The sequence below is a fragment of the Pinus tabuliformis genome, chromosome 2_2 (assembly GCF_031772625.1).
Source record: "Pinus tabuliformis cultivar Carrire ecotype Pingquan chromosome 2_2, CPIR1, whole genome shotgun sequence".
Lineage (NCBI taxonomy): Eukaryota > Viridiplantae > Streptophyta > Pinopsida > Pinales > Pinaceae > Pinus > Pinus tabuliformis.
In genome coordinates this window covers 562,149,205-562,172,637 of record NC_142300.1, presented here as the reverse complement: position 1 = coordinate 562,172,637, position 23,433 = coordinate 562,149,205, and the positions used below count along the sequence as shown (strand labels likewise).

At 37.9% G+C, this 23,433-nt stretch overlaps 1 protein-coding gene and 1 long non-coding RNA gene across 5 annotated transcripts; one reads left to right on the top strand and one right to left on the bottom strand.

The window, feature by feature from the left end:
• Positions 1-247: 247 nt before the first annotated feature.
• LOC149193885 (protein TOPLESS-RELATED PROTEIN 2-like) lies at positions 248-4,564 on the top strand. 3 transcript variants are annotated; one of them, XM_089404959.1, is made up of 8 exons: positions 248-395; positions 658-802; positions 942-1,051; positions 1,208-1,277; positions 1,486-1,559; positions 1,663-1,758; positions 1,856-1,951; positions 4,197-4,564. In XM_089404959.1, the coding sequence occupies exons 1-8, from the start codon at positions 273-275 to the stop codon at positions 4,212-4,214; spliced, it is 732 nt and encodes a 243-aa protein (XP_089261085.1). In that variant the 5' UTR covers positions 248-272; the 3' UTR covers positions 4,215-4,564. The 3 variants fall into 3 exon arrangements, with proteins under 3 accessions (XP_089261085.1, XP_089261086.1, XP_089261084.1); XM_089404960.1 differs by lacking the exon at positions 4,197-4,564 and adding an exon at positions 2,051-4,003 and having other exon boundaries at positions 1,856-1,932; XM_089404958.1 differs by lacking the exon at positions 4,197-4,564 and adding an exon at positions 2,129-4,003.
• LOC149193886 (uncharacterized) lies at positions 2,330-3,107 on the bottom strand. 2 transcript variants are annotated; one of them, XR_016254487.1, is made up of 3 exons: positions 2,962-3,105; positions 2,546-2,677; positions 2,330-2,468 (listed from the first exon to the last, which is right to left on the bottom strand). It is a non-coding gene; the product is annotated as an uncharacterized LOC149193886 (long non-coding RNA). The 2 variants fall into 2 exon arrangements; XR_016254486.1 differs by having other exon boundaries at positions 2,335-2,468; positions 2,572-2,677; positions 2,962-3,107.
• Positions 4,565-23,433: the final 18,869 nt, after the last annotated feature.

The following is a 23,433-nucleotide window of genomic DNA, read 5'->3' as shown; positions in this document are numbered from 1 at the left end:
AGTTTGAGATTTCCCTTGTCGTGGATTATTGCTTGTCCTTTAATATTGTCTCTAATGTTGGACAACATGTACATAATGAATATTTGAGACATATGATATATGATAGGTATTTATTTAGAATGATCTAAGAGCAAGAGGGAGGCATGAGTGTGTGGTTTGGTGATGATGCTACTAATCCCATGATAGGAGTTAGCTCCATTTCCTTTTAGGTGCCTTCAAGTGATTTTCTCGAATTTTCCTAACAGAGCATATTTTGACTTCTCATTCTGTGAATGGCATCAGCGGCTTTCCTAAAACGACCTAGAACTCCACCATCAAATGGTCCTGCTGTAGACTATCAATCTGCTGATTCTGAACACCTCATGAAGCGCATCCGGGGTGGTCAGTCGGAGGAGGTACATACAGAGCATTTATTAAGATCGATATTGGATTATATGATGGATTGAAATTGTCTGCCTGCAGTCCATGTGTTTATTACTTTTAATTGAGTCACAACTTAATGCTAAATTCTCTTGTACTTTTTGTTTGTTTCAAGTTTCTTGGCTTTTCTACCAGGTCCATTGACTGTTGTATGTGATCGATTTTGAGTAGGATATATCAGTTATTCTACAGGGATTGCTTTTCCACAAACTAAGAATGCTCACTTTCTAATTGTAGGTGACCTACCCAGGCCCAGGCCCAGGTCATCCTCTTAACATGTACTCACAAGATGACCTGCCAAAGACTCTGGCAAGAACTCTCAATCAGGGTTCAAATGTTATGAGTCTGGATTTCCATCCTCTGCAGCAAACAATTTTGCTAGGTGATTTCAAATTCCATTCAATGCAGTTCTTCATTCAAATAAATTCTTAAATTCAATTTGGAAGCTGTACCGTTTCTCTTTATAAGTATGTTCACACTGGCTAGTGGTTCAAATTTGGATTGCTGGCTTTATCGATCAGTTGGAACAAACGTTGGTGACATTGCAATTTGGGAAGTGGCATCTCGTGAAAGATTAGCTTATAGGACCTTTAAAGTTTGGGAAGTTTCGGCCTGTTCGATTCAAATGCAGGTAGATGATTTTTTCATAAATTAGTTCTGTAATTTAAATTGGAAAAATTGTACATCTATGAATTGATCTTCAAAATATTTTAGAGTTCTTTCTCGAGTTGATCATTAGCACAGGCGTTAGGTAAACTCTTATACATGTTTTTTTATTTTTTCATAGGCTGCTCTTGTGAAAGATCCAGCTGTATCAGTGAATCGTTGTATCTGGAGCCCAGATGGGGCAGTCCTTGGTAACTTAATCTATACTCTGTATTCTTTAATAAGATGTTTTGACATCATTTCCTCCTTTAAAGTTTATATAACAATGTGAGTGATTTGTAATAATGCCATTTACAAATGTCTCTGGTCTACTTTTGGTTGGTTGTGCACCAAAACAATGGTGTACCATGTGCTATTTCCCCTATTCATATACTGACATGCCTGCATTTGCGTTCATAGGAGTTGCGTTTTCCAAGCATATAGTTCACATATATTCTTATACTGTGGCAGGCGATTTGAGACAACATCTAGAGGTTTGATTACATACTTAAAGACCAACCTGTACATGCTTGTAGCTCTGTAAAATTAAGTTTGTATTGAAAGTATAATTTATTAACATTGATATGATTTATACAGATTGACGCACATACTGGTGGTGTGAATGATATTGCTTTTTCACACCCTACCTCCCAGCTATGCATAATTACATGTGGGGATGATAAGAACATCAAGGTAATCTGCTTCATCAGATATGTCAGACTCATTCTAATAGTTGTTGTTTACTTACTCTGTATGATTTTTTTTTGTCTGTGCTTGTCTGTGCTTGTAGGTGTGGGATGCAGTAACTGGTCGAAAGCAGTACACATTCGAAGGTCATGAAGCACCCGTCTATTCTGTTTGCCCTCACCAGAAAGAAAATATTCAGGTACTTTGTTCCTTGAGACCTGAATAATATATGTGAATTACAGTTGAATTTTCACGACAAAAATATGCATACTATTTTGAAAAGAATTAAACAATTTCAACGCTCGACATAACTTAAACAATAGACACGACTGCTTTTGCTGTGTTCTTTGTAACGCAGCACTACTATCTTCTGCAGGTCTCTATTCAATTGTTGGCGTAGCTGATCAATAATTCCCGCACCCACTTTTGCAATTTGGGACAGTTCCGAACATTACGCTCGTCTAAAGACATCGAACCCTCCATACCACACAACTTTCGACACCAAGAAGCATCAATCACCTCAAAAGATATCAACGTTTCAAGACACCACAGCTTCTCTACTTCTTCACACCGGCTGATATTTAACTCCAACAGCAAAAGTCTCCTTAATTGCCTCAATTCTTCACAAGAATACTCGGTCAGATAAGCTATTCCCTATGGTCTTTGGAAAGTGTAAAGGGGACCCCATATTTTTATTCTGGCAGTTGTAAAGGACCCTGCAAATGCAAATATTTAGGTATCAGCTACAAGTAGGCATATAAATGAAATGGAGTGAAAATATGAACCAAAGCACCTTTGTAGTGTAATTTCCTCCCTCACTTGTAATACTCTGAAATATTTCTCCACATGAATCCGGGAATACAACGAAGTATAAGATGTGGTTACCCCAGTCTGCACAATCTTCTTCACAAATAACCATCTTTGGCTGTAACAAGATGCCAGTTTCTCATAACACAAAATTGGAAAACACAGACCTCATAACACAAAATTGGAAAACTCAGACCTCATCCCTTAAATTTCCTATCATAATATTTCTGAACGCATCCCCTTCCACAAACTTGAAAAGTGTACAGGTCTATCACTCTTTATTATCTACCAATTCAATGAGGAGAAACACACACCAAACAGATTTATCATGCTTGGAATATACAAACTCGGAACTATTCATTTTAAATAGAAGACAATGGTTGAAATGATTGAAGCACTTACACAAGATGATAGCTCCAATAAAACTTCAATCTGTGTTGTTGGTCGTCTTGCCATCAAACGCTCGAAACACTTTTAAAGATCCATCATGTTCGATGTGGCTTGGCTCTGTACAAGATGAGAAGAATGGTAGCCTGTTGACTTTGCCACAAGATCTAGTTCATGTAGGCACCAATTCGATTGCGCATAGTTTGCAAAAAATGGGAATGCGAACGGTGGCTGTTTCCGCTTCTACAAATGTGTTTTCTCTTTCCACCTTTTCCAACGAACGGTCCAACGAACTGTTAATTCATTCTCTGTCAGGTGATTCTGGAGGGTAAAATGTTAACTTTACACAGACTTACAAGCAGAATAGCTCCTGTTCATCACTTTACACAGATTACAACAAGCATTGCTTCAAACGCACCAAATGCCCAATCTCTCAGCTATACAACAGATTATAAATCTATAAAGAATTTAGTTTTACTCCACCCCAATAAGGTGTGGAATGTTATATGCACAACCCAGTACAACTGTTTATAGTTCATCACTTAGTTAATTGCTCAACGCCATGATTAGTGTGAAATGGATGTTATTGTTAAGATGCTTTGCTGAAAGAGCTCACTTTCTTTGGTGTTGCAACCACAAGTGGAGCTCCTGGAGAATTTGTAATAACAAATTTGTCATGCATAAATTTACTATCCACACTGGATTCATCTTTTGGAACAATCTTGTAGCAATAGCAGCTTTTTAGCCCATTCTGGCCCTTGTAACACACATGTCGCTGTTTTTTACTTGCCGGAAGTTCCAGATGACAGAAAATTTGCCAACAGTGGCAACTAGATGGCACTCCTGCCTTCCACTCTCAGTAACCTGCAGTGATGAAGAGAATAGATGTCAGAAATTAGTACACTTGAAGAGCTAATAAAGGTTATATTGCAGGCCAACGGTCCTGTAAGGTTCAATTGCTACATGTTATGAAGTTGAAGTCATTTTTTGTGTACCTTATCCCTTCATAGACAATTGCTAACTTTTAATACATTATTATTTGTTTATAGTGGTCATATTCAAGAAGCATATGGCCAAATTTTTGTGTAACTGTAAGGCCATGTTTGGAATTTGTGTTTGGGAGAATCGAATGTAGTGGAAGTTAGAGACATAGAAACTTTGTACAGAAAATAAATGATTTCTCACAGCTGTCATCTTCTGCATTCTCTGATTATCGCTACTTATACTCAACATTCAATGGTTATGGTCAGCTGTTTGATGTGGAGTAGTCTTCTCATGACGGTACAGCTCCAACACTTCCAGTGTCGAAATTGGTTCGCGCTATTTCTCTTTTGAAAGGATATACGCAGATTACATAATTGATCTTAGTTAATTCGAATCTATATTATCTGGATTCGTAAGCCCAAATACAAGACCTAATTGCTTTTACAGTAATTTGAATCTACAATTCCTGGAGTAGTATTTGGCGGTTCTGTGGTTATCTCTGTTTGCAATTTCATGACTAAGCGTTACTGCTGTCTACAGATACTTGTATGGTGTGATGTTAATAATTATTGCAGACAAGTTGGTTATACTACCAATTGCATTCCTTATTTCACAAGATTTCCCAAAATACTTTGAAAAATATAATACATGAATTTAAAATCGGTTTCAAAATTTTAATAACGTTAATGTTTTAGTTGTAGTGTCAACGTTGTAATTTACTTCTTACTTAAAAAAAAAGCGTGTTGCCAATAATCTTAGTAAGTATGAACGCGTTCTACACTTACTATATTGATATGAATGGTTTGGTTTTGGTTTTGTTCTTTTAATATCAAATGTACTGGTACAGGATGGTCAACGTGGTTATTGCCTTCGTCACTACTCAACTTTATATATGCCTGACTATCTATAGAACTCTCTTCCTTTTACTAATCCTATCGGCCTCTCTTTGTACCTTTTGGGACAATTGCTAGTAATAAAATTAACCATAGTTATCAAATTCGGCCCAAAAAAAAATACGTACGTAAATTCGTTCAAATTCGGCCAAAAAAATACGTACGTAAATTCGTTCACTAACTATTCCGGCGGCCACTGTTCGTTCAGTAGCGCGAATAATTCGTTGGATTTCAATTTGGTACTGTTCATAATTTTGGTCAAAGCTTTCCACCAACTTGTCCTCCGACACTAAACTATTACAGCGGCCACTGTGGTTAGGGCCTCGGCCCTGAACACAGAAAAGAGAATAAGTAAAGATAACTTATATGAATATCTACAGGATTCAGCATATTAAGCGTCTATCCTCCACGTGTCATGAACACATGACGGTTCATCTTCTTTTTTAAGCTTCTTATATGATAGATGTATAGTGCAGAGTTCTATTTGAGGGACAATATTGCACCATCAATGATTGTAGTCAAGCTAGTTTGATGGCTTTAGCTAGAGGGATGAGGGAGGGTGGCCCTATATGTTACTTTTTAATCTAGTGAAATTTGCACATTATAACAAGAGAATGTAAGATCATATTGTTTTTAGGAGGCTTAAGGGAAACAAGAGTGCCTAAGTCCTCAATGAGGGTGAGTATACCTCCTAGGAGATATGCTATGATATTACATTGGCTTTTTCCATCCAAGGTCCTTATTATTGTTTTAAGAAGTAGTGTCTAATACCCTAATGGAATATATTCTATTATTGTAATTGATGAAAGAATTATAAAGTTCCACGTGATGTTACTCTCATTTTAGGATGCTCTCAAGATGAGGGAGTTGGCCTAGTGTAGGTTGTTTTAATTATTAGAGGATTTTAGGTGCCTTAAATGGATTCTCATGTTGACATGTGGTTCATAAATGTTTCATAGGTTGCTACGTATTCCATGAGCTTTGAATTTTAGGATTGAAGGGTTTACTTATGCAAATTTCTAAGTTTGTGACTCTTATAGTTTCAATCCATGTCTCTTGGTATTGTATGGAGATGTGGTTAACTTTGCAAGACATCTTTTCAAGTGGCTTATTATGTAGCATTCAAAGATTTTTTAGTGTTATATTGACTTGAGGGGTAAGGAAATTTGGAAAGTTGCTTATGTTTCAGGGTCATGTTCCTTCATATTCATAGGTGGTTAATATTCTTTGGAGCATCAATATGTTATGATAGCATGAGTGACAATACCATTTTAAGAGATAGTAGTTAATTTTATAGAGTCAAATTTGGTGGAGTTATAGAGTGAGTCCATAGGAATTGGAATAAATGATTTCCTTAAAAGTAGGGAGTGTTATTTTTCAAGGTTATTGTGAAAGTGTTTACACCAAGATTGGGGGTGGTTCATGAGATTTGGGATAAATGGTGTATGATCAAACCTTCAATGGTCTATGATGAATTTAAACTTGGGAGATGGTTTGTGATGTATTTTCACATCGAAATTGTCTTACTTAGTGGTTTCTTAACCTCAGTTGGATGTTGTCATGATATTCTTCCCCCATGAATGCTACATGATGCGCACATGGAGATGATTCCTTGTTTGTAGAATTCCCTAATTAGGAGGAGAAGAATATTGCATCATGGAAGAGGGTATTGAATGCTAGAAAACATGGGATAGTTGGGATGCTTGCATGGAGCCTTAGAGTTGATTGGGGGATGCTTAGGTTATGAAAATGTTCAAGTAGGGATAATAGACCTACTAGAGTACATGGCTTAAGAGGATCGTTGGGAACATTTGTAGGCTTGTAGGAGGAGTGTTAGGCACACCTCATGGAGTGTGATTACATTTGAAACCATGCTTGTGGATGATATCACCTTAGGGCATGATATCTTTACCCTTGGATTGTAGCATTCAACATGTGTCAGCTCACATGTGTTATTATAGGTTGTATGACCATGGACCACATATGTATTTTTGGCATACATAATGTCTGTGTGTGTATATATATATATATAAGAAGGATAGATTCCTCCACTCAATTGCTCACATATCACTCATTCTTATCTCTCTTGTTTAGAGATGTGATCAAGAGGAATGCACCGCGTATCCTCTCTCTCTTACTTCATCTCATGTACTCTCTCTCTCTCTCTCTCTCTCTCTCTCTCTCTTGGAGTCAACAAGGTTTCTTGAACTTGTTGGAGCATATTGATGGCTAAGGTTAGGGTTTCATCCCTTGGAGATTTGGATATTAAATTGTATTTTGAGAAGAAAAGAAGAAGATGAGACATATTTCCTTCGCAAACATACTCAATGTGTGATGCATACATGTTGGATCTTCTTGGTATGAACTACCTTGGTTTCTTGGTTTTCCCTAGCTAGGGTTTTGGAGAGCTAGAATACTATACTAGCCTTGTGATAAGGCTTTTAGTGTGTATATGAACCTCATATTTATACATATTAGTGAATTTTTTGCTATCCAATACTTGTGTAAATTGTAGATTTTATGTTCAACCATCTATATTCTTCATGCTTTATAATTTCCAGCACTATAAGTCTTGTTTATTTTACATAAGTTACTAGTGAAAGTGTTAAGTGATTTAAAATTATAATTAAAAAATATAAGAGAACATTTGTTGTTTCTTTTACAATTGTCATAAGGGTTTTCATATATGTTATACAAAGAATAACATTATGATAGAGGGATGAAACTTATTGGAACACATTATTATGTGTTCTATTAGGTTACCAAGATGATTGGGGTTATGGAGAGTTAAGACACTATCCATTGTTGTTATCATTTTTTTGTATTTCGTAACAGCCCTAAGGCTGAAAATTCATAAGGTTAAGATCCAATAGACCTTTATGGTAGAGGTAAAATTTAAATATTTCATTAAAAAACTTTATATGAATAAATTTCTATATAAACAAGGCCCCAATTAGGAGGCCCTATAGCACCAACATCCATCTGCATGCCCTTCACTTTAATTTATAAACTCTAAAATAACCAGATTCCTAATAATTTAGGTATATGATTTTTACCTCATGAACACATGTCACAGGTTCAATCTAGATAAAAATTTAAGTGAAAATAAATCTTATTGTGGGTAAAAAATATCACTAGGGTTCGCACTATAGAGTAGTATAATTCTTTTAGATGTTGATTGTAATCCCATATCTACATGCCTTCTATGTATTGTATGCAACTCATGCTTGAGCAACATATGACAGCCTTAAAGGCTACAATCTCTTTTAAATCTCAAATTTGGAATGCAAGATAGGATCACAAATCATGTTTCAAATCCTTGAAAATAAAGAAGAGGAAATGAACACATTGAGCTTGTGGTAGAATTTGTACTAAAAAGGATTTAACTAAGAAGAAGAGAAAAACTAGAACATTTTGGAAATGTAAGTGGTGTTGTAGTAAACCTAATACCAAGTTCTCTCATGGAAGGATAAGTTGCATTTTAGGTAATTTAGTCTTATTTCTCTTTACCTTAGGTTCTAAAATCCATGAAGAATTAGGAGAGGGAACTGAAGGTATAGAACAAGAAGGTAAACCCTAACCTAGTGGTCATGAATTCTATAAGAGAAGTTGAGCAAGTAATCATATAACAAATCACTCTGAGTTATTTGTAATGCATGCACATGAAATTTGACCTTCCATAAGCTTATTATTATTGGCTCCAACTCAATGTGTTCACACTTCCAATTGCTCTCCTTGTAAAATCTATGTTAGAGATCTATAAATAGCACCACTTGAATTGAAAAATTTGTGAGCCATTTACAATGACAACATCACTTGCTTATATCAAGTCTCACTATGATATTTGTGTTGATGTTGAACTTGGTCTAATATGATATGGTCTATATAAAGCCCCATAGTCTGCCACCATTCTTTTAAAAAAACACTCTTCTTATTATTAACACTATACTAGATTTCTTTTTTATGGTTAAAATTTCAATTATAATTATAAATTAAAAAATAGAATTATATATATAGTTGAACTCTAAATCATTCATTCCACGATCACCACTCTAAATCATTCATTCCATGGTCACCATTGACGTCAAGAGAACGCATATTGATTTTGTTACCCAAAAAGATATCTAGGCGACACTCATACATTAGGAAACGTTTTTGACATAATTATGTTTCCATTTATTATTGCAGATACTAAGGTAGAACCACAGGAGAAAAAGGGTTCGTAATAAGCTAGATTGGCTATGCATACGTTTACGGCAAACCCTCACATGATAATCAAATAAGGAAATTCTAATTATAAAGGTTAAGTTTAAAAATGTATTCTCTTCGCATCCTTCCCGAGTTTAAAAGAAAGGCATAAGGCAACATAATTGGTGAATGACTTGTGAATAAGGTTTAACATCTTGCATCGTAGGCAGTACGCAATATAAGAAGACCAAGTCTCATCGGAATGATTCAAAGTCTTTAGTTGGAAAAAATATGGCCATTGGCCAGCCATTCATTCAATCACGCGTTACATTCAAACTACAAGGCGTTGGCTACTTCGGGGCTGTAATGTGTGGGGCCTTCAGAATAATCATGGAAGAATCTTTCATTCATCATTAGTTCGATTTTTTTAATTTATTATTTGTTTACTGATACGCTTATATACTCAAATTGATATTGTTTACTAATACACTTATCTGCGAGCAACAATGGTTCGGATGCTCTACGCAATTCAGTAAATACCCCGTCTCGCTCAGGAGAAAAGAAAATGAGCGTAAAAACTGAGTATCCTGATTGTAAAATGTACAGTGCAGAGATATAATCATTTGAATTACAGTTCATCATTTTTCCTTCGGTAGCTGTCAATGTTTTCCTCTCGATTGGGATGCTTGATCATTGAGATTGGGATGGTTGATCATTGAGAGGGGCATGCTTATTTTATCTTTAAAACACACACAACCATGACTTTGTGAAGACAACACCCATGATGTTATGGGACTAACCATACTTACAAACATCCAATGTGTGCCATTTTGACACGAGATTTCTGTTTTCGTTATCTGTTAATATATGTTATTTACTTAGGGTGGAGTTGAAAGTGGTCGCAAAGATTTCCAGCGCTACCTTTCACGTATTATTTCATTCGCCGTCTCAACTTCTTAGTTTTTTCGGTACACTAACGTTTATCATATCTTTTGAAGTTATCGTATTCCGCTTGTCTGAAGACAGTCAACGAACGCCGTTTCAAGATTACACAACAGGAAGGTTTTTAGTTCGCTTAGTATAAACCGGTCACAATTTTGGTCCTAAAATAATAGAAATTTAAGTATGATTTTGAGAAAATTAGGCATTTTCCTTTTTAAATTTTGGGTTACAGTGGTCTAGCTTTTTGATTTTGGGTGTCTTGGGAGTTATTGATAGTGTTGAATTTTTTTCTACAATAAAATTGGGCAAATTTTTTTGAAATTCTGAGTTATAAGAGTCCAGCTTCCGGATTTTGAGTATCGCAAGAGTTAGTTATTGATAATGCTGTGTCAGGGGAGTTATTGATGGTACTAAATCCTTTTCTGCAATAAAACAATGATGTAAACCTTGCTAATTTTTTTTTTTTACCAAACTCCTACCAAAAATTCATTTCAAGCGAAATTGTGGCCTCCATAGAAGACGCTTTTTTAGCTTCATTTTTATTCGACTTATTATTTTATTTTAAAGGTTGTTTAATGCGTTTTAGAGGAGAGATGTCCATCTGAAAGCGTTCGGCGGTCATGTATCAGATAAGTTCTAACGGATAGGTAAAATCCTGCTCGGATTTTCGCTATGGATGTTTACGTGCTATGTTTTTTAAGGTAGTTTCACAAGGTTATAATTTGGTTAAAAAAATAATGGAAATGTGGTAGGATTTTAAAAAATCTGGCGGATTTTTTTGGAAATGCTTGTTACTTGGATCTGGGATCTAGTTTTACTCATTACATTTGTGTTCTACAGGGCTCTCCTTGTGTTACATAAAGCAGATAATCTATATCCTCAGTGTATGTTTATATCCCCTATGAAGAGAGTAAATCAACAACCTTGCGTGATAATTAGACCATTTGTGAGATGATTGTAAGGGACTTGTACTTCATCCTCTGCCTCCTAAAAACAGAGTATGCTCTGCCTCATATCTCTGATATGTTTGTGGAGGAATCCCGGTTTTCTTTTAGCCAGTTGTGGGTTTGTCATGGGCAGACACATTTTCCCTCTTATCCATACAACTTGATTATGCATTGAGTCTATCATCCAAGGGTTGAGATATCTATCTCAATACCAAGCACCTAACACTGCATTCATGTCTAGACAGTGGGCTTTAAAGCTCGATATGGCCTGACTCAAGCAGACATTTATGCAGGAAGGACTGATAATATATTCGGTTGGGGTCTGTTGAGCATCCTTCTTTTGATAGTCGATCTGCAATCCCGTTTTGTCTCCTGTAAATGTGGGCAATGTTGATGGACTGGAATACTTTGATCAATGTTTTAATGTTGGTTTTCCAGTTGTCAAGAGACAGAGAGTGCAGTGAGCCATGCCCATTAGCCCAATCAGTGACAACTTTGGAGTCTCCAAAAATCTTGATCTCCGAAGTCCGAGCCAGTTAGCACAATGAAGAACTCCCCATAAGGCAAGGAGTTCGGCTCTTGTGTTGGTTCCAGTCCCACCATGCTAGTGGAAAAGATAAGAATGTGCAGCATTTATGAAAATAGCCATGCCACATCCGCATAAATTGAATGAAGAAGACCCATCAAAGAAACCTACAGGGAATGTTTCCCAAATGTTGCAAGGTGGAGGGATGTGCAGGAGAGTTGGAGTTGAAGGTGCACAATACTCATGGTGAAAATTTATAATCTTGCAGCAGGTACGCCAGATGTTGGGTTGCTCATTCTCAAATATAAGAGCGTTCTGAGTCCGCCATATGCCCCATATGATGAAGAAAACCAGTGCTTGGTGGAGATGAGAGTTTGCGGTCCAGCTGTGTAAACAAGAGACAATGTCGGTACGATCCCAGGATGGTGGCTCCTCAATCATGTGCAATATCTCGATCCAAACTGTTGTGGCAAAGGGACAGTGGATGAAAAGGTGGTTAATGTCCTTGCCATGTGTATTGCAGAGACAACATCATCCTGGACCTCAGAACCCCTCTTGACAAGGTTCTCCCAAGTGAGGATGCGATTGTGGACCACCAGCCAGGAAAAACATTTCAGCTTGAGGGGGAAATTCCATTTCCAGGTCCTAGCCAACCAGGGGTGCAGCAGATTCGGGCAGGGAGGCCGAGTAATGAGGCAGTAAGCCTCTTTGACAATGATTGTGTCTAATTTTGATCCACCGACCCATACAAGGCAGTCTTCAACATTCGAAAGAATAATCCCAGAGAGCTTTTAATTATTGATATAATTTGTCCATTCCTGTGTTAGATGGGCTGACAGACATATTGCAGCCGCATCTTTCCAATGTGTGTAGAAAGGAGTAGACTGCTCTGCATCAGTGATGTCCCAGATCACTTGGAAGCCACTGAAATGAAGAGTAGTAATGAGGGTCAGGGATAAGAGGTGAGAACCTGTCATATCGACCATGGAATCCAATCCGATCTTAGGGGAAGATCTGTAGCCAATAGACCAGTGCAGGTATCCAAAGTACCAATGCTTGGAAGTAAGAAGACTGTGCCATGAACAAGAGATTTGGGAGGGAACAAAAGCGCCATTTTGAAGCCAGGAGTTGAAGCTCAGGTGTTGTAAATATTTTGCAGTGATGACACACTGCCAAAAGGCCCTTATGGTGAACTTCCCTCCATAAATTTTTTAACAGCAATGCCGAGTTGAAGGTGTCAATGTCCTTCAGTTTCCATCCACCTAGTTTGACAGGGGGAGAGATCAATTCCATTCTAGCCAGGTGGAATTTTCGAGAGGAATTCGGGCCAACCCATAGGAATTTGGTCAAAATGGTGTTGATTTTCCGAGTGACAGCCTTCAGAAGTTTATAAATGTGCATCCAGTAAATCGGTATGCCATTGAGGACTGATTTAATGAGAATCAATCGTCCACCCAATGAAATCCACTTGTGTGACCAATGTGATAATTTTGATTCAATTTTTCTAAGGAGCCAGTCCCAATCCATGATCTTGTAGCCCATCAGCTTCAAATTGAATCCAAGGTATGTGAATCCCCTGTCCAAGTGTACAACAGTGACACCAAAGCGATTTGCTATGTCCGTGGACGAATCTGCCTCCGGGTCACTGGATATGAGTAGAGATTTAGACTAATTCATGAGAAGCCCGGATCTGGTCCCAAAGTCCTGTAGTATCTCGAAAATGTGGTGCCATTCCAGTGGGTCTTTTTTCCCCATAGTCAGAAGATCATCCACGAAGAGTAAATGGGTGATGTGGACCGAGGCAACAATCAAAAACCTGGAGATTAATTGATTGTTGCAGTAGTCAAACATTAGGATTTTAGATGATCTAGGGTTCTTGATGCTGTTGAATCCATTTCCGCCATAAAAAAACTGATTCAAACACTCCCAAGATTGGATTTCTTGAAAAAAATTACTAGATTTAGGCAAGCATTTTGGCATTTGAAATTATGGCCTCCATTGACAATGCCTTTTTTTTTCCTGCATTCTCAAAATCATAACCTGCAGTTCATCTTATCTACTCAATTTATTACTGTTGGAATATAGTAACTTTATGACCCCCCGTCTTCTGAGATGTGACTCTGACCAACTTGAAGTAAGGTAACTTTATCACCCCTTGATTTTCTAAATTGCGCCCCTGACCAACATCATGTGGAGCACAAATTTGCTTTACACCATGATTAGAGTGCTTCGTGAGATGTGGGGTGCATGGTGTAAGAAAAAAAAGGGCAGACCACATATTACCAGTGTAAAAGGCGAAGCAGATTTAGCCCCAACCACACCATAGACAATTTTGCAAAATTTTGTGCATTTGGTCAATGATGTTGATTCCAATTTGATTTCACATTTTAATCAGAAGAGGTATCCTTCCACTCCCCTTGGTCGAGCCTATTTGTGCACTATAAGGACTACTAAGAGGGGATACACTGATTGAAGGCCTAGGCTAGGAGGGTCAATAGCCTCTTCTGATGTTGAGAGCCGATGGATTCGAAGATTGCATAGTATTTGATCAGGGTTTCCTATAAGCATGTTTTCTTGGTTCCTTCACCTTTAGGCACTCAACCTCTAGCAAGTCACCAAAAACCAATAGTCAAAAGTCAAGCCCATCTAACCTCAATATTGCTCTGCCCCTGCTCCTCATCTTCAACTTTACCTAATTAGATACAATGGCATTTTTTCGATTCCACCGACACACAAATTTCGGAAAGGGGGTCTGACCGTGGATTTACTGATCATCTTGAAAGGAACAATGAGATCACTTTCTCAGGATACAAGTATAAACCCTAATGACAAGGACATATTAAACAGAAACCCACTAATCACGAGGCCTGGCACTGGGTTTACTGATATTTTGAAATGAACATTGAAACCACTTTCTTAGTTACACGTGTAAACCCTAAAATGAGCGAGGCACATTTTAATGGTTTTACATGTTTTTTTTTGGAGCATAGTTTAACAGGGGTAAATTTCGTCTCGAAAACTATAGAAATTCTAGCATACTTTTGATAAAAAAATCTAGTGGAAAGTTTGCAAATTTAGGTTACAACTGTCCATATTCAAGATTTTGGGTGCCCCAAGGGCTTTTTATGGTGTTAAATCCATCTCCACCATCAAAAACATGATTCAAGCACTCCTAATATCATATTTTGTGAAAAAATTTGGTTGGATTCTGGCTATTTTTAGCCCTCTGCCTCATAGACAACGCCTTTTTTGGCAGACAATATTTTTTTTAGCTCAATAGATTCAATATCCTCAAATATCTTATTTAGCAAATTTCACAATACTATAAAGTACTAACATTACTCAAATTTCATTTCCAACATTTTTTTGTTAAATTTAATATAAAATTAACCTGAAAATATTCTTGTAGAAAGACAAAAACATAAAAAAGATTGGCGTAGTCCAACTTATAGACAAAATCCCAAGTAGGATTGTGATTTTTTTGTTATTTAAAATACATTTTTGAATGCATAAATGGATTCAGCAATCTGAAAACTGCACTCGAATTCTACAAATTAAACGACTTAAACTCTAGCTTTCAAAAATTTGTATTAGATTTTGATTAAAATTAACCAGCAAAAAATGCTTTGAAAAAAACCATTTTGTCAAATTAAACTATGTCTATATTTAAGCTACAATCATATTTGAAAGAAAGCCACATATCACAATTTATTTTGAAAAATTAATACCAACTTCGTAACACAGTTGGACACCTTACCGTATATATATGATTTTTATATTATTAACCATCAGTTAGTTCTTCGAAGAATTTGGGTTAGGCCCTCACTATCCCTATAGCATCACGTAGGGATTTGTTATGTCACTACTTACGCGGTGACATCTATGATCTGTTCTAAGCTATTAGTTCGTCTGTACTAGTGCAATTTTTTTATTTTCTATACTTAACATTAGGCTTTTGGTTGAAATTTTTGGGCGACATCAGCCCGCTGCCGCATCTTCGGCTCCAAATTTCGAGGGTTGAGGTCATCCTACCATGCACGGTAGACCGATTTGATCTAATTGTACAATGTAGGTACAGGAAAGGGCAATCCTTCGTACCACTGGGAGCTAACTTGGGTTGCTTTGAGCTCTGGTGGTGTAGATTTCATTTTAAGAGTGTTGGTGGAGAATTTATTATTATCACTAATGGATTATTGATAAGCGAATTTAACTATTTTCGGTGTTCAAAGTGGTTGTTTTATTTTTTTCTTGGTGTTGTGGTGCTCATTGAGGTTGGATTTCTTGTTTACGTGCCTGTGTTTTTTGTGCAGCATAACTCCTTGTTGTTAGGTTTTCGTTGTTTTCAAGTGAGTTTTTTTTTTACTTAGCGGATTCGAGCAGTAAACGTTTTGTGCAAAATGCTGCAGGTGTTTGGTTATGTGGCAATACGTAGGTTTTCCAATCTCCTTAATGACGATTTGACAGGTAAATATATGAACATCAATGATCAAGCAAAAGTTTTCAAATGACCTAATTGACAAGAACAAAGCAAAATCCAAACAAACTCTTATCAAAAGCTAAGGCTTTTCAGAGACAAGGACACTCTCAAAGACAGAAGGAAAACAAGCTAGACCAAAGCAAATCAGAGAGCAAGGCAAGAAAATATTTTTTTTGCATCTTACAGGGATAAGCGCAGGTGAAAAATAGGCACCAATTCTCTACACCGTAGGTGCAGAGAAGGAGAGAGTGCGTTGAAGTGCTCTGTCTCCAAACCAGGGGGTGCATTGAGGTAGATCCAACCAAAATATGACACAAAAAATCAAATCAAGCTCATAGAAGGGTTTTCCTAGGGTCAATCAAGATTTGAGTGAATCAATCAAGGTCGATTTAAGAGGTGAAAAATGTTTTAAGGTCAAGGAAACCACTATGGGAACAAATCGTTCCCCAGTATGGTCGCTAATTTGTTATGCGAAATTTACGATTACAGACAAAAGTGAATTCCCTAGACCTAGTGGATTGGTCTAGAACAACAGAAGACAAGAGCCGTAGAGTTTTCCTTAGAGAAGTTAGAGAATGGGAAAGAGGCATACCTCGAATCTGTAGCAAGCTTCCTTTCCTCCTCGCTTGTAAGCTCTAATTGTAGCTCCAAGTGCTATAATTAGAACCTGCACATGCAACTAAAAAAAGAAAAGGATCCACAACAACCAAGTAGCATAATCTAACATCTCTATTCAATGAATTAGCAAGGCATTGAAATATATGAGTGCAAACATAACACAACAAATATAGGAAAACAAGATACTCTTTGTATTAATAGAAATAGGAGAGAGTTTACAACCATAAATAGTAGTTGATCTTGTAGATGTCTCCCCAAGTTGACTTGTCCTTCCTTGCCACAAATCACACCTCAATATCAACCCTAATGCATGAAGATGGTGACTCCTTTAGGTTCAACGAAGCAGCATAAGGGAACTATCAATCTCCAAAATCCAACCCTTTTTCTATGGATGACAGTAAATTTATAGGAGAAGGATGGTAATTTAGGATATACCATTATGGGCTTGAGATCCACATATGATGGGAGGATGAAATCAAGGGATAAGAGGTGAAGTCTCCAAGATAGGATCAGATAGGATTCAAGCTTCTTATCCATGGTAAATAGTTAAAAACAACCTTGGAAGCTTCTGGAAGAGGAAGCTTCATAATTATTTTTAATTTTCCCGAATTTCTAGAATCAGCGCACCTGTAGAAGGGAGCAACAATTGTTGATAAGCATTGGTGCAGAAGGGAGAAACTAGCGCTGAACGCAGTTGGATAAAGGAGTTGGATGAGCTTGGGCTAAAAACATTGGTTTTATATAATTGATCCCAGAAACTCAGAATTTTTGGAAAGGTCATGCTTAGGGCTTTGTGAAGGGATGATGACAACATGTTCAAGGATGTTGATTGCTCCAGTTTGTAGGTCTATTGACCATATGTGAAAAACTGACCTATAACAAGGATGTACAAGTAAACAATAAATTGAAAAGATTTTATAAGTGTTTTAATTAATGTTTATGGAAACTCACTGATCAGGAGCTCAAAATTTGTCAAAATTTCAAAGTGTCATAATTTTGATAAACTTAGCTTCAGACTGAAGAACTCGTCATTTTGAATCCAATGGTGTGAATGGCACTTAAATCCGAGCTCGTATGCAAAAGTTAGAGCCGGTCAAAGTTCAGGGTTGACTTGATGACATGGCAGGGTTGGGATGATGTGGCAAAGGTCCTAGCCAATCAGGAGGTGCCAAGTGGAAGCCTACCATTGGCCATTGCAAATCGCAGCAGTAGACAGGTCGGGTTGCGATGCGATGCAATTGCAATTGCACATCACAGATTAATGGTAATTGGCCCTCGGTTCAAGCATGGAGTTGCAATGCAATGTGATCGCAAATCACAATTGCATTGGCGACAAGAATCGACCTCGACCCTGGCAAGGATTGGGTTGCGATGTGATATCGACTGAAGTTGCGATGTTTTCTAATCACAATAGCTTATCGGTGAAATGGAACAGAATAAGTATTGACAAGGCAAGGTTTGCGATGCAATGCGATCACATATCACAATCGCATCGCCACAGGTTATCGACCCCGATCCATGCGTGGATTGAGTCCCAATGTGATAACACCAATTGCGATGAGTGGGATGCTCTGGACGTGATATTTGTCCAGAACTACAGTTAATAATCCCAGCGGGTCCGTTATATCGCTAATTCGCATGTTTTCATACATTAAGTCCTTTGTTAAGGATTACTCCTGGAAAAGACCGATTACGATGGCCGACAGACAGCAGAACCATAGCCTTAACCATCGGACTCTCCACTCCGCATGTGATCACTCAACCTTAACTACGAGATATGCAAATTTGATGGAGGAACGGCTGATTTCAGTGGAACCTGCTAGTTTAGACTGTGGATAATGAAATTAATTGGCAATAATCTAGATTTGGAGGAGAAATTGTGGGGAGACTGGAAGAAGTCATAACTAAGGAAATTTTCAACCAAGTGGGATGCAAAAAGAGGCTAGATATCCATTTTTGGGCATTCTGGACTCATTGGAACAGGTTTCAGAGTCAAAGGAGCACTTATGGATAGGCTTTTTGGAAACTGAAGCCTATGGGTTCCCTGGTCAACTAGCATGTTGATTTAGTTTATGTAGGAGTTCCAAGATGGAGATAACCTTGTAGGGGTATTCCAACCTCCATATGTTTTCTGGAGCAACCATTACAACAGTGTTGTAGTTGTATTTCTTCTTTGCTCTATATGTGTATGGAGAAAGAGACTTGTTTAAGTGATTCAAGTGGATTGTTGTACTTGTTTATGCTCTTGGAAGTTAGAGTATGGGGTCTTGATTTGAGACCCCTTAGCTTGTTGATTGTTTCATGACTAAGTGTAGGTTGTCATTTATTTAGAGTGAGAATTCTTTGCCGAAGAATGTTTCCTTGAAGGGGAAACAAGCCACTCTTTTTGTCAACGCATTTATGTACTCTTTATCTAAAGAATTGTGAGCATAATGAGAACGGGTCAAGCCTTTAGAACTGATCCAAGGAGATGTAGCCCAGGAGGGGTGAACTCCTTTATCAATGGCTAGTGTATTAGTGTTTGATTCATTCTTCCATTGAGTGTTTTGGTTTCATGTTTTAAGTTTTCTTCATGAAACTATCTTAAAAAAAAACACATAAAGTCCATGCTTGTACTTGCTATTTTAGAGTATAACCTCAAGCACATTTTTATATTTTGATGAGGGGAATTAGCATAGCATTACTAATCTGCCCCAATTCAGATCAGGTTGGTATCAGAGCTATGGTTTTTCTTTGTGCAAGGAAGAATTTATTGTTGTTTGCAAGTAAATGTGTTTTGAAGCTCATTGAGGAGAATGTTTTGGAAAGGAGAGCAAGATTGTTTCAATCTCTACCACCAAGTTCTACCTCAAATTGCAGTAGAAGCTTCAAACAAAGCATGTCCCAAGGAGGAGAGCCTACAAGAATGTCAGAGGATGTGAAGGCTTTTAGAAAGGCTTTCTTAGACATGGCAGAAATGGTGAAAGTCCTCTATGAAGAGAGGAATACCAATTTGCAAGGTGAAGGATTTAGACCTCCAAGAGGAGAATGTTCTCTAAGGGAAGAAGGTAACAAGAATGGTGATAAACCACCATCTTCTCCACAATCTTCATGCTTTTCTACAACTATTATGCAAGATGCTAGTGTAGAAAGTCCTTCAGAGAAGGTAGATGGACAAGTTTGTACCTTATGTCCACATGATGTGGAAAATGAGGTTCAATCAACACCCAAGTTCAAGGAGCTGAAAGAAGAGAGCCGAAGAGTCCAAGAGGACACATCTCGAATTAAAAGGGAATTCGAAAGCATCTTCGTATACCAATCAAAGGATGCAATAAATGGTAAGAATTTACATGCTTCTTCCTTATGCGAAAGTATTGATGTAAATTCATTTTCGGTCTTTGAAAAACACAGTAAAGGCATTGGATCCAAACTCTTGACCAAGATGGGTTACAAGGGAGGAGGCCTTGGCATAAACTAGTAGGGCATTAAAAATCCAATTTCAGGCAAAGAGAGGCCTAAATATGAAGGCTTAGGCTATGTCACCAAAGAAGAATGGTGTTCTAGCGATGGTTCATGGCTCACGTGTTCCTATTGCCATAAGGGAGGATACGAGGAGGCAAGATGTTGGACCCTGCCCCCAGAACTGGTTCCAACGTGGTTCCTCAAACATAAGGAGGATTTGAAGGGGAAAATGTGTCGAAGAAGATGGGAAGGATGATTCTTCTAGCCACGCGAGTTCCTCATGCAGACAGCCAAACCAAAGAACAACAAACAGAGGTATAACAGGTATGTTAATTCGAATGTTGATAATTTGAATATTGTTAAATCGAATGTTGTCAAATCAAATGCTTTTCATGGTGGAAAACAAACGCGGATTTGAATAACGTGTTAAGAAAAATGTTTCCATGCACCTTTTTCCTTTCATCTAACCATTGTGTATATAAGTGCGATAAGAGGAAAGAAATCATCGACAAAATGTTTATGTCTATTGGAATTGAGACCGAAAGGAGAAAATCTCATTCAAAGATAAAGGCAAGTGAGCCGAGAGGCGCTCAAAATAATTTTTGTACTCACTGCAATATCAGCGGGCATTGGGTCAAGAAGTGTTGAAAATTGTTTCCACATCTTCATCCTGGTAAGGGCAAGCAGATCATGCAAGCACCAGAAGAGGAAGCGACAACAGAAAAAGTGGCGCAAGATGCAATCATCCCTGAAGCAGCTTCAGAAGAAGAGAAAGTTCAAATAGATGGTTCATTCACCTGGTTGGGTAAGAAATGGGTGGACTATTTGTCCAGCTAAAGTGTGTAAGTTTCTGTTTTGCACTAGTTGTGTATCCCCATAGTCGGGTAATTTGTAAAAGTGACGTTCATAAATAAATCACTTATATGCAATAGTGTTTTTCTTTAAGCATTGCAATGCTAGTTTGGCTACTGATAGTTAATTTGAATGGAAAAATTCGGGAGTCAATTTCATACCATTTTGTAAAAATCATTTTAAGACTTTTGTATGAGTAGTTGTAGCATATTTAGTATGTTCCAAATGTGTGTAGCACACTAGTTATACAAGTATTCAATATGTGAAACTTGTTTTGGGTTCATTTGACAAAGTCTTTTAGGATCTTTTCCCTAATAAAGGTTTTGCAGATAATATTCTTGGAATTCTTCTTGGGAAGGATGTTGTTGTGGATGGCCATAGTGACATGGACAAGTCGAGAAGAACATAAGACTTGAATCTTTTTTCGCATAGTGAAACATGTAATTTGCAAGATATTGTACTACAGGTTTGCAGGGGATGCATGTGTCAGCTCATCGCTTATGGCTCCAAAGAACAAAGGTGAAGGAGAAGGAAGGATGACATGAAGGATACTTGCGGTGTAGACAAGTACAGAGTAGTTGCAGATTATTTAATTCTTTTGGAGACCAAAATATTTTTAGTGGGGAAGAGTGATCAGGAGCTCAAAATTTGTCAAAATTTCAAAGTGTCATAATTTTGATAAACTTAGCTTCAGACTGAAGAGCTCATCATTCTGAATCCAATGGTGTGAATGACACTCAAATCCGAGCTCGTATGCAGAAGTTAGAGCCGGTCAAAGTTCAGGGTTGACTTGATGACATGGCAGGATTGGGATGATGTGGCAAAGGTCCTAGTCAATTGGGAGGCACCAAGTGGCAGCCCTCCATTGGCCCTTGCAAATCGCAAATCGCAGTGGTAGACAGGTTGGGCTAAAGAATCAACCCCGGCATAGTGCAGGTTGTGATGCGATGCAATCACACATCGCACATTGCAGATAAATGGTAATCGGCCCCCGGTTCAAGCATGTAGTTGTGATGTGATGCCATCATATATCGTAATCGCATTGGCAACAAGAATCGACCCTGACCCCACCAAGGATTTGGTTGCGATGTGATATCGAAGGAAGTTGCAATGTGGTCTAATCGCAATCGCATATTGACGAAATGGAACAGAACATGTATAGGCAAGGCAAGGTTTGCGATGTGATGTGATCGAATATTGCAATCGCGTTGGCCACAGGTTATCGGCCCCAATCCAAGTGCAAATTCAGTCCCAATGCGACAACGCTGATTGCGACGAGCGGGATGCTCCGAACGCGATATCTGTCCAAAACTGCAGTTCATAATCCCAGCGGGTCTATTATATCGCTAGTTCTCATGTTTTCATGCTTTAAATCCTTTGTTAAGGATTACTCCTGGAAAAGACCAATTGCGATGGCCAACAAATAGTGGAACCGTAGCATTAACCACCGAACCCTCCACTCCACATGTGATCACTCAGCCTTAACTGCGAGATAGGTAGATTTGATGGCGGAATCACCAATTTCGGCGAAACTACTAGTTTAGACTACAGAAAATGGAATTAACTGGAAGTAAGCCAGATTTGGAGGAGGAAATTGTGGGAACACTGGCAGAAGTCATAACTAAAGAAATTTTCGACCAAATGGGATGCAAAAAGAGGCTAGATAGTCATTTTTGGGAATTCTTGACTCATTGGAATAGGTTTCAAAGTCAAAGGAGCACTTCTGGATAGATTTTTTGCAAAGTGAAGCCTATGGGTGCCCTGGTCAATGAGAGGTGTTGATTTAGTTTATGGAGGAGTTCCAAGATGGAGATAACCTTCTAGGGGTATTGCAGCCTCCATATTTTTCTGCAGCAGCCATTACAATAGTGTTGTAGCTATATTTCTTCTTTGCTTTATATGTGTATGGAGAAAGAGACTTGTTGAAGTGCTTCAAGTGGATTGTTGTACTTGTTTATGTTCTTAGAAGTTAGAGTATGGGGTATTTATTTGAGAGCCCTTAGCTTGCTAGTTGTTTCATGACTAACTGTAGGTTGTCATATGCTTAGAGTGATAATTCTTTGGAGAAAAATATTTCCTCGAAGGGAAAACAAGCCACCCTTTTTGTCAGCACATTTATGTACTCTTTATCTGAAGAATTGTGAGGATAATGAGAAGGGGTCAAGCCTTTAGAGCTGATCCAAGGAGATGTAGCCTAGGAGGGGTGAACTCATTTATTAATGGCTAGTGTACTATTGTTTGATGCATGCTTCCATTGAGTGTTTTGGTTTCATGTTTTAATTTTTCTTCATGTAACTATCTTAAACAAAAACACATAGAATTCATGCTTTTACTTACTATTTTAGAGTATAACCTCAAGCACATTTTTATATTCTGATGACGAGAATTAGCATGGCATTACTAATCTGCCCCAATTTAGATCACTAACAACAACTATAATGACAGTGGATGTAGGTCGAGCCAGATGAAGATTTCCTGGTCGATCCTTTGTGTATTCTCGATCAAATAGAAATTATGTTGCAGAAGCAAGGTATCACCGAGGTTAAAGTGCAGTGGAAGCACTTCCGCACGGAAGCAGAAGCAAGGTATCACCGAGGTTAAAGTGCAGTGGAAGCACTT